The sequence below is a fragment of the Bison bison genome, unplaced genomic scaffold, assembly GCF_000754665.1.
Source record: "Bison bison bison isolate TAMUID 2011002044 unplaced genomic scaffold, Bison_UMD1.0 scf7180017864384, whole genome shotgun sequence".
In the NCBI taxonomy this organism is placed as follows: Eukaryota; Metazoa; Chordata; class Mammalia; order Artiodactyla; family Bovidae; genus Bison; species Bison bison.
In genome coordinates, this window is record NW_011494956.1 from 16,965,898 (window position 1) to 16,977,455 (window position 11,558).

General features: G+C 52.9%; 1 protein-coding gene across 5 annotated transcripts in view; it reads left to right on the forward strand.

Annotated features, from left to right (window-relative positions):
- Positions 1-7,917, forward strand: part of AMOTL2 (angiomotin like 2) — an 18,116-nt gene extending 10,199 nt beyond the window's left edge. For 3 of the 5 annotated variants that reach the window (XM_010858279.1, XM_010858277.1, XM_010858278.1), the window contains exons 6-10: positions 2,197-2,492; positions 3,229-3,536; positions 4,541-4,758; positions 5,292-5,453; positions 6,181-7,917. In XM_010858279.1, the coding sequence (XP_010856581.1) occupies positions 2,197-2,492; positions 3,229-3,536; positions 4,541-4,758; positions 5,292-5,453; positions 6,181-6,239 (1,043 nt within the window). In that variant the 3' untranslated portion in view covers positions 6,240-7,917. The remainder of the gene's footprint in view (positions 1-2,196; positions 2,493-3,228; positions 3,537-4,540; positions 4,759-5,291; positions 5,454-6,180) is intronic. The other 2 variants (XM_010858280.1, XM_010858281.1) reach the window with 1 other exon arrangement.
- Positions 7,918-11,558: the final 3,641 nt, after the last annotated feature.

Sequence of the window (11,558 nt, forward strand, 5' to 3'; positions counted from 1 at the left end):
CGCACTCCTGCCTGCGCCCCGCCCGCCACGCTGCGGGAGGAGGGACAGTGGGACAAAGGGACTGGGACTTGCTGGTGGGGCCTCGCTTCCCCCATGGAAGGCCTCCTGCTCCCTCCACTGCTCCCCAGCCCATGGCCCCACTCTGTGTCTCCCGAATCTGCCCCCACCCCAGCCTGGAGGCGGCCGCACCCAACCCCCAGAGTTTTATCTTGGTGGCTGGGGATGGCCAAGGTCTCAAGCCTCCGAGCTCTACCAGGGCCTTCAAAGTCAAAGTGTTAGTTGCTCAGTCGCTTACGACTATTTGCGATCCCATAGACTGTAGCCAGCCAGGCTCTTCTGTCCATGGGATTTCCCAGGCAAGAATAATGGAGTGGGTTGCCATTCCTTCTCCAGGGCACCTTCCTGACTCAGGGATCAAACTTGAGTCTCCTGCATTTTAGGCTGATTCTTTACTGTCCGAACCACCAGGGAAGCCACCAGGGCGTTAGAGGTGTGCAAAGCAGCAGGAACCTTCTGGAAACCAAAGGCTGGGTCCTTGATACCCTCCCCAAGGGCTGAGGAAAGCCAAACTACCCTTCCTTGCTCCTGACATCCAGAAGCAAGAATCCTCAGGAAACCAGAATCCTCAGAGAAAATGTCTGTGGTTGAGCTCACCTTTTTTCCAGAGTCAGTGCTTGTAGGAGAGCGTGGCCCCATATCACCAGTGCTGTTTGCTTTCCTACTAGGCAAGCAGTACAGACTCCCAGCTCTGGTCAGGCCCTGCCCACCTGGGCATCTGGCCATGAGTCCTGAGGCCTGGTTCTCCCAGCCGAGTCCCCCTTGGGCAGTTTCTTCTCACCCGAACCCCAGATTCTGAGGCTGTAAGATGGGACCATCTAAGACTGGGATGAGCTGCCAGCCTCCGGCTAACTCTATAAGCTGTCCATCTCTGTGAAGCCTCTAAGGACAGGGCCATTGTCTCTGGGTCCAAAGTCCCAGTCAGCACTCCTGCCTGCCCCCTCCACCCCATTCAGGTGTCAGGCCAGCTCAGGATGAGAGGCCCAGTGTTACTGAGTTTCACTAACTTTTCCCTTCACCCCAAAGAATGAGGTGGGCCTGGGCCCAGCCTTCAAAAATTCACAGTGAACCAGAGCTGACCTGGGTGGGCCTCCTTCTCTGCCCCAGGGCCCGTAATTCTCTTCTGTTCCAGAGTCTATACTGTCCTCTCTGATAGGTATTTAGCCACACGTGGCCCAAAGATTAAAATTAATTAAAATGAAATAAAATGAAAAATTTGACTCCTCCCTGGCACTAGCCACATTGCAAGTGCTCACTGGCCACACGTGCCTAGTGGCTGCTGCCCTGCTTAGCACAGTGTAGAGCAAGTCCAGTACAGCAGAAAATTCCACTCTGCTCTGACAGTGCTGCTCTAGAGATGGTGCCTTTGAGTCCATCAGGCAGGCCCCATGACAGGTCCCCCTCTGCCTTCCAGCAAGGCAGGCAGCCTGCACACTAGGGGTGGGGGTGGGGGTGCCTGTTTCACAGAATAAGCTCTGAGGCCTCTGACTACAAGGGCCTCACGCCATAGCCAAGCAGCCTGGTTCTTCAGAGGCAGGCTAACTTTGATCCCCGCCTGGTAGCACCATTCACCTCCTATGATTCCTCCTCTTTAAGGTGGGGATCACAGATCCCGGACTGTCATTGGAGGCTTCAGGGGAATCAGATGTGTAGATGCCTGACGCCTGGGGCAGCACGCGGTGCTTCTTCCACTTGGATGATGACCACGTGACAGTCCACCTGAGCCTCTGTTTTCTCATCTGGAGATGGGCATTGCGGTTTCTGCCTGCCCAGTCTCTAGTATCACTATGAGCCTGGAGGGAAGTTGTGAATGTGTTTTGGAGACGGTGACACCCAGCGCAGGTGGACAGTATCTCGGGCTCTCTCCTGGCAAGGCCGTGTCCCAGCAGAGGAGCAGTGTGGCCCAGTCATCACTGCAAGGGCCCCGGTCTGACATTCCCATTTGCTCAGGCCTTAGCCTGAACTTCAGTTTCCTGGCCCATACATGGGGGTTAATAAGGATACCTAACTCCTGTGTTACTGAGAAGATGCAGTCAAGCTTGAGCAGCGGTCAGCACAGAGCGTGGCACATGGTGGGTGCTCTGTGGGGCAGCGAGGGAGCTGCCGTCCCTGACCGGGCCCCTCCCTCTCTCGCTGCAGGCTATGAGCAGCAGCAGGAGCAGGAGAAGCTAGAGCGGGAGATGGCACTGCTGCGCGGAGCCATCGAGGACCAGCGGCGGCGGGCCGAGCTGCTGGAGCAGGCCCTGAGCAATGCGCAGGGCCGTGCGGCAAGAGCTGAGGAGGAGCTGCGGAAGAAGCAGGCCTACGTGGAGAAGGTGGAGCGGCTACAGCAGGCCCTGGGGCAGCTGCAGGCTGCCTGCGAGAAGCGTGAGCAGCTGGAGCTACGTCTGCGGACGCGCCTGGAGCAAGAACTCAAGGCCCTTCGTGCACAGCAGGTGAGCTGGGAAGACCCAGGAGCCCCTGTTGAGATCCAGGCCAAGCCCTCTTGGAAAGTTAGGACCACCTGGGCCAATCTTGCGGAAGTCCCCTCCTGGCCCATCAGTCTCAGCAGAGGCTTTGCCTCTTGGCCAGGTGCCGACCTCAGGGACTCAAGCCTTGGGCCTCTATCCTCAGCAGCAGCCGGGATTGGCGCCCTTGGACTTTGTCCCTTTCTCTGGAGAAAGTCTCTTAGGAGCTGTGATGGAGGGGACTAGCCAGCTCTTACATGTCTCCCTGAGATCGGGGGTGGGGAAGATAGTCGCCCAGATCCTGGGCCTTTATCCTCACTTTGGTCTGTGTAAATAGCTCTCGTGTTTACAGACCAGATAGAGTTCTGTCTCCACTCCTATCCTCACCCTTCCCACCAGAGCTCCTGGATTGCCGGCGTCTGTCCTAGTTTATACCAGTTTTCCCGTGTCATTAAGTCACCCCTTCCCCAGTTTGGAGGACAATGTATATGGTCACTATGCAAAAGCAAACCCAATCTCCTCTGCACCCTTGGCCACAGGATTTGGGGCAAGGCTGTGGGGCCCTGTGGCTCCCCTTTGTCTCCGGCTGGAAGCAGGCTATGCAGAGTGCGTGATGCCAGCTGACCAAGCACTGGCCTCAGTGAGATTCCTCACATGGCAGTGAGGATCTGCGGCCAACACATGCCACCCTCCACCCCTGACCACGGTGCCCCTCTCTCTGCAGAGACAGGCAGGCACCCCCGGAGGTGGCGGTGGCAGTGGTGGGACCCCAGAGCTCAGTGCACTGCGGCTATCAGAGCAGTTGCGGGAGAAGGAGGAGCAGGTGCTGGCGCTGGAAGCTGACATGACCAAGTGGGAACAGAAGTACTTGGAGGAACGTGCCATGAGGCAGTTCGCCATGGATGCGGCCGCCACGGCTGCCGCCCAGCGTGACACCACTCTCATCCGGCACTCGCCCCAGCCCTCGCCCAGCAGCAGCTTCAATGAGGGCCTGCTCACCGGCGGCCACAGGCATCAGGAGATGGAAAGCAGGTTGGACACTGCAGGCTGGGTACCTGGGGCAGGGGGTGGGAGTAGGGTGGGATTTGTCCAGCCCTTGCCTGGGCCTTAGGTCTTCCCTGGTGGCTCAGACGGTTAAGAGTCTGCCTGCAGTGCAGGAGACTGGGGTTCAATCCCTGGGTTTTGAGGATCCCCTGGAGAAAGAAGGAAATGGCAACCCACTCTGGTATTCTGGCCTAGAGAATTCCATGGACAGAGGAGCCTGGCAGGCTACAGTCCATGGGGGTCACAGAGTTGGACACGACTGAGTGCCTTCATTTCTTTTCTTTGCCTGGTCCTTAATCCATGATAAACACCCCTCACTCCGCCCAGCCTAACAATCCCTCCTACTTCTGAGCTGACCCCCTGCTTTTGGCCCAGCTGGCATTACAGGCTATTCTTTCTCAGAGATGCCAACCGAGTCATTGGTTTGCCCAGGAGACTCCACTCTTGGATGATACCCAAGGCTCCAGGCCTCTACCTGCTCCCCCACTCCCACCATGTAAATCAGAGAATTAGACTTTCCTACCCTACATGCCAGGTACCACCCCAGAACGAATGTGGCCTAGGCCCCTGGCCTGCGGGGAGCTGGTATTTTCTCTCCAGAGACAACTCAGAGGCCCCACAAGATTAACATTTGACTTCTTCCTGGCTCAAAAACACAAGCAATCGACTTAGCTCCCTTGATCAACAGCCCTGGGGATAGCCCTCCAGGACAGGGTTTGTGCCACTACCGTCATCAGATGAACCCAGAACCTACCCCTGGGTTTGCCAGTGTGGGAGCGGCCCAGCCTCTCATGCACTGGTAGTTTTCAAAGCATCCCATTGCAGAGCTCTGATGGCACTTCCGAAGGCCCCATCCTGGCCCCTACTGCAAGGCCAGGAGACCCCAGCCTGGCTTTAAGGAAGGCTTTCCCTCCAACTTCCATGAGGCGGGGAGGGCAGAGGCCACAGGATCTGTGGGTCTGAAGATGTAAACATGGCCTCTCACCCCTCAGGTTAAAGGTGCTCCATGCTCAGATCCTGGAGAAGGATGCCGTGATCAAGGTCCTTCAGCAGCGGTCCAGGAAAGACCCTGGCAAGGTCACCCCAGGCTCCCTGAGGCCTGCCAAGTCAGTGCCATCTATCTTCGTGGCTGCAGCAGCGGGCACCCAGGGCTGGCCAGGACACCACCCCAGCGAGCGGCAGGTGGATGCCTCTGCCCAACTGGCTGCAGGTGAGAGGAGGTGGGTGGGCAGCAGAGCCTAGGTTGTTCTCAGGCCTTTCCTTCCAGAACTGAAGCTTGGAGGAGCTAGGCGTCCCAACTCCTCACCCAGGGGAGCCGGCTTACGCTCTGGCTCTAGTGACCTTGTAGCCCGCAGCTGTCCCCTGGTGTGACAAGGCAGGCTTTAGCCCCCGTTTCTGGAAATACCACCACCCTGGTCCCAGCCACTCACTACCAAAGTTAAAATAAGCTTCCCCTGCAGAGGTACCTTCTGGGCCAGCACTTCCACTTCTCCTCCTAAGCAGACGCCACAGAAATCCAGGAATCCTTACTGTTTAAAGATTTAATCTACAACCTTTTAAGAAAGCTTCTTCCACTCCAAGCTTTTGGAACCCAATCCTGTTTGGAAACAGGAGTGTAATCAAAGTTCTTGCAAATCAAGAGCAACTAGCATCCCCAGGAGGTGTCTGTCGTTAAGTTAGGGTATTCTTCATGGGGGCTACAAATTGTGGACAGGGCAGCAACTGAAACTCCTGCCTTCCTAGCAGACAGGGCCCCGCTGGAGGAGCCTGTGGCTGTGGCTCCCCTCGCTGCCCACGCCAAACATGGGAGCAGGGATGGGAGCACCCAGACTGATGGGCCCCCGGACAGCCTGGAGCCTGACAGCCTTTTGGGGTGCAGCAGTGGCCAGAGAACAGCTTCACTGGGTAAGTCTCCTCCAACTTTTGTGGGGCACTGAGGGCGCCCTGGGGTGTGAATCCCACCCCGACTCATTGCCCACACTCCACGGGGTCCCTGCACAGGGAGGGTGAGCAGAATGTGGGACCTACCTCAGTACCGGGGGGAGAGCTGGTGGATATAGGAGTAGGAGAACTGGAAACCCTAATTACAAACAGATCTACCTGGGAAGCCCTTTATCTCCTCTTAAGAAGTCTTCCTTAAACATCTTTAATGGCCAATCTGAGCAATTAAGATAGTGGAGCTTGGCACTCCCAAATTAGAAGACTTTGTTTTAAGAGTCCCGGAAGGAGAAATTTAAGAAGATGCCATTGAATGTGTTTGCTCTCTTTCACATTAACCTTTGCATAGTTGCCTATCCCTCACTGGCTCAGAAAACCACAGGCATGAAAAGAATGTGGCAGCCTCCCTCCCTCAGGGCTCTCCACCCTCCCTCCAAGCCCTCCAACCAGTTCCTAGTTTTAAATATTTGCGTCTTCCACTGGGGAGGCTGGTGGTCTGGATGGAGAGCTGGGGACTGGTTGGGCAAGTTATGGGGACCTGGGCAGCGGAGGTGGGAAAAGCTGGTGAAGACAGAACCTATCTTTAAAATGTTAAAAGCTGGTGAAGACAGAGCCTATCTTTAAAATGTTACCAGATTTAAAAGGGCAGTCTAGTAACCCTCGTTGCCCTGTGCCTGGCCTCTTATCTCTCCAGATTCTATTGCTACATCCAGAGTCCAGGACTTTTCCGACATGGTGGAGATATTGATCTGAAGGAGGTGGTGCCGTGGGGACTCTGAACCATTTCCTGCTGCCCTCTGCCACACGGCCATTCCATCAGGATGCTGCATGGGAGAGGGGAACTGTGAGCACCCGTCCCCCCAGAAGACCCTGTTCCTTAGCCCCATGCTCCTCCTGGGCCTATGCAGCATGAGGACTGGGCCTTTACCTGGCTTGCTGCCAGGGTAGCAATTGAAAGCTCAGAAGGGAGTAGTGCACCCACACTGCGCACTTGGGCAGGGAGGGAGGGGATGTGTTGATTTGGCGGCTGATTTCCCAGGATGGCTGCCCATGGACTCCAGGTGGACTGGTTTAATAGGCCTGGCTCAGTGTGGTCCCTCCAACTCCATCTGCTCCTCAGCTCCTCACTGCCTCCTGGGGATCACCCAGACCTGAATCTTGGCGGCCTGTTGAGCGTGTGAGTCCTGCAGAGGCCACAGCGTCACCCGCACTGTGGAGAGGACTGGGATGTGCCGTGCAGTTTGTACATAATTCCCTTTCTTGTGAAACAGAAGATTGAAGTGGGCTGCTTCAGATTCACCCCTCATTCCGTGCTCCCAGCCCTGCTGCCTCGGTTCCTCCCAGCTATCTCCCCTTCTCAAGTCCTTGGTCCATGGATTTTGTTACTGCTTGATCCACGGGATACTGGCTGCTTTTTCCCCATCTTGAGCCCTGTTTGAAATGCCCAAGGGGCCTCACCACCACCAGCCTCTTGAAACGGCTCCACAGCTCCTGTCCCTGGGACATCTTGTCAGTTTGGTTATGAACCCTGAGCTAGATGAAGTCCGCCACCACAGATCTGCATGATGGGCTTCCCAGCACCAGTTCTCTGAAAGGAAACTGGAGAGATGGCCTTGTTCTCATCAGAGTCTTTGTTCCCCCTGGAGGCACTGGGAGAGGGAGCTATGCTGGTGAAAACTAGTCCATGAGCTGTAAGACATGACTCAGATGGTCCTCTGAATGGAGCCCCTGTCACAGCATGGCGCCCTGAGGCTGGCTCCTCAAGCGCCAGTGCGCAGCACCCTGAAACAGGGCCAGCGCTTGGGAACTGGAGTGAAGTGTCCGAGGGCAGCCTGCCAGTAGCAGTGACTTTTACTTCTGGTCTTAAAGAGTCTCCCAACTCAGCCCCATGAGTGACTGGTGGGTTTTAGTGGTTTGTCTCGGCTGTTTTTAGTTCTCCTTGAGTCTTTGTTTTTGTTTTTCTTTTACTGTTTTTAGGTTTTTGTATGTGTTATTTTATTGCTATGGTTCCTCAAGTTTCCTTTTTAAACATTCGCATTTGCTGGACAATTGCATATTTTTTTAAAATCCCCCTACCCCTCTGTAAAACTGAAAAATGCATTTGGTTCATGTGCATTGTTTACAAAACAAAAAGAAAAAAAGAGAGAAAAAGGCAAAAAAATATTGTGAAAGAAAAAAAAAACAACTTAATATATTTTGGATTAATATTTGGTATTTCTTTTTAAAGTATTTTTTTGTGCTGTGAACATTTTCTGCCAAAGACCATGATGTGTGTCTGTATGTTTAAGTTATCGTGAATATTTAAAATGTAAACATGGCTGTTTCGTTATGCCACCCTGTACCAGGATTGCTGCTGCATTCCACTGGGTATAACAGTATTTTAATAAAAAAAATTTTTTTTTTTTTTTTAATTAAAAGCACTGTGTTTGTACAAGTGAGAGACTGCACTGAGGGGTAAAGGAGAGAGGGAAGGGACTTCGGGAGGGGGCTCCCATGTCAGTCACTGGACCACTCTCAACATCGAGCTGCACCCCCTACTCGTCCACGCTGTGCTCCTGGGTGCCTTGGTTCTTAACCTGACCAGAGTATGTCCATAGGCCGCCAGCTCAGTAACTGCTGTCTCATAAGAGAGGAGTGAAGGGTGCTGGTTTCCATTTTCTGGTAGTGGGAAACCTTGGGGCAAGGCAGGTCCCTCCTTAATTGCAAAGCTTGGAGGATACACAGTGTAATCTCTTCAAGGATCCAAAATTCCTGTAAATTTTGTGAGGCTGCATGAAGAGGAGGGTTGGAATGAGGGTATGGTTGGCTTTCCACTTTCCAGAGAACATTTCTTTCAGTCTGGGAGGGTCCGGCAGAGGGGCACCCTCCTCAGGTAGCTTTGTCCTAAACAGCTTTGTATGGCCACATGCTGTGGTTACTCCACAGTAGGCCAAGGTGTCCGAAGGTGGCTTTATCCTTCCCTCCCCCCACCCAGCACAGAGTCCTTGTCTAGGACCATTGAAGAGACAGCATTCTTTGCTGTGTGTACACTGGCAGAGGGTCTTCATGTGCGTGACATAGTTTGGGGCACTGCCTCCTTCCCAAGCTGTGGCATTACCACTCCTGCCCCAGGCCCAGCAAAGCATACCACTCCAATCCACAAAAGAAAACCATCCTTGTATCAGAAACAAAGCCCCTTCCTCTGTGGGCCGGTTGGCACACTAAGGTTCCCCACCAGGATGTGGGCTGGCAGGCAATGGGCAGCCAGACAGGCCAGTGATGGGAACAGTCACTGCCATGGCCATGAGTGAAGTATTTTCAGGGTAGGTGTAGGGACTCGGCAGCCATGTTGTTTTTGGTTTTTTTTTGTTTTTTTTTAATTGGAGGATAATTGCTTTACCATGTTGTGCTAGTTTCTGCCATACAACACGAATCAGCTTTCAGTTCACTTTAGTTCAGTCGCTCTGCTGCTGCTGCTAAGTCGCTTCAGTCGTGTCTGACTCTGTGTGACCTAATGGACGGCAGCCCACCAGGCTTCCCCGTCTTTGGGATTCTCCAGGCAAGAACACTGGAGTGGGTTGCCATTTCCTTCTCCAATGCATGAAAGTGAAAAGTGAAAGCGAAGTTGCTCAGTCATGTCTGACTCTTAGCGACCCCATGGACTGCAGCCTACCAGGCTCCTCCGTTCATGGGATTTTCCAGGCAAGAGTACTGGAGTGGGGTGCCATTGCCTTCTCCGGTTCAGTCGCTCAGTTGTGTACAACTCTTTGCGACCCCATGGACTGCAGCACGCCAGGCTTTCCTCTCTATCACCAACTCTCGGAGCTTGCTCAAACTCATGTCTGTCAACTTGGTGATGCCATCCAACCATGTCATCCTCTGTCATCCCCTTCTGCCTTCAATCTTTCCCAGCATAGGGTCTTTTCCAATGACTCAGTTCTTCGCATCAGGTGGCCAAAGTATTGGAGCTTCAGCTTCAGCATCAGTCCTTCCAATGAATATTTAGGACTGATTTCCTTTAGGATCAACTGGTTTGATCTCCTTACTGTCCAAGGGACTCTCAAGAATCTTCTGCACCATAGTTCAAAAAGCATCAATTCTTAGGCATTCAGCTTTCTTTATCATCCAACTCTCACATCCATACATGACTAGTGGAAAAAGTTTTGACTAGATAGACCTTTGTTGACAAAGTAATGTCTCTGCTTTTTAACATGCTGTCTAGGTTTGTCACAGCTTTTCTTCCAAGGAGCAAGCGTCTTTTAATTTCATGGCTGCAGTGACCATCTGCAGTGATTTTGGAGCCCAAGAAAATTAAAGTCTCTCACTGTTTCCATTGTTTCCCATCTATTTGCCATGAAGTGATGGGACCAGATGCCATGATCTTAGTTTTCTGAATGTTGAGTTTTAAGCCAGCTTTTTCACTCTCCTCTTTCACTTTCATCAAGAGGCTCTTCAGTTCCTCTTCACTTTCTGCCATAAGGGTGGTGTCATCAGCATATCTGAGGTTATTAATATTTCTCTTGGCAATCTTGAGTCCAGCTTGCGCTTCATCCGGCCTGTCATTTCGCATGATATACTCTGCACATAAGCTTCTTCCGGCCCGGCATTTGTCATGATGTACTCTGCACATAAGTACATATAGCTTATGTACTCTGCACATAAGCTATATATATACATCCTCTCCCAGCCCCCCGACCCCACCCCTCTATGTCATCACAGACCACCAAGCTGAGCTCCCTGTGCTATACAGCAGCTTCCCACTAGCTATATATTTTATACATGGTAATGTATATGTGGGGGCTTCCCAGATGGCACAGTGGTAAAAAAGTCCACCTGCCAATGCAGGAGACACAAGAGATACAAGTTCAATCCCTGGGTTGAGAAGATCCCCTGGAGAAGGGCATGGCAATCCACTCCAATATTTTTACCTGGAAAATTCCATGGCTAAAGGAGACTGGCAGGCTACGGTCTGTGGGGCTGCAGAGTCGGACGCGACTGAGCGTGCACATAGTACATATATGTCAACCCTACTCTCTCAGTTCATCCCACCCTCTCCCGCCACTGTGTCCATGTCTGTTCTTTACATCTGCATCTCTCTTCCTGCCCTCAGCATTCATGTTGATGAGTATCTGAGGCAGGATCCTAGAGATTGACCTCCTGAGCCAGCCTTACCTGCCAAAAAGAGATGGAACCAAACAGATAGAGGAATTGGGAACATCCAAGGACTTTTTAGCAACTTTTCTGATAGCATGGCCCAACACAAGGCACCGCATGTCCATGCTTCCACCCCAGCCCCCGAGGCCACCTCCCACCAGGCAGGCAGCACAGATGCCCGTCTCTCCCTAGATTAGGATTTGCTGTGTGGAGTGTGAGTAGGTTGCCCTCCTCAGATGCAGGCCTGGTCCTTGGAGGTGGCCTGAAGAGCAGAGCCGCTGCTCCCATCTGCTTCTGGCCACACCAGCCCACAGAAACATTTGCTAAGGTGTATCCAGGCAAAACAGCTGCACCTGTGTGCAAATAACAGCCTGGCAACGAGGTTCCTGTCCACCTGCCCCCAAAAGAGCCCTGAAGGGCACCTCAGACCCAGTGCAGTAAGGCCTGATGAGGGCACCATCCCATCCCCAGCACCTTGGTCAGGGGCTTGCAAAGCATCTTTAGGGCCTTTTGCAAGAATTCAGTCCATCAAGAGTCACTTTAGTTTTTCCTCTGCATAGACCAGGCGGTCAAAGAAACCAGTGTACCTGGCATACATACATGTGTGTGTATATGAGTCTATGCATGTAAGTGCCTGAGTCTGTCCCACAGAGAAAGACACGAAGGACATCTATTTCTGGCTGGTGTCCTTCCTGGGTCACCACAGTGTCCAGTGACAGGGTCACCAGTTGGGGTGAAGAGCCATGTCTTCTCAGGAAAGGGTTTGGGCCAACTTCTCACTGCCATTTAAATACAGCCTAGGGATTTCCCTGATGGTCCAGTCGCTAGAGCTCTAAGCTCCCAATACAGGGGACCTGGGTTCGATCCCTGGTCAGGGAACTGGATCCCACCTGCTTCAACAAAGATCAAAGATCTTATGTGCTGCAACTAAGACCCAGT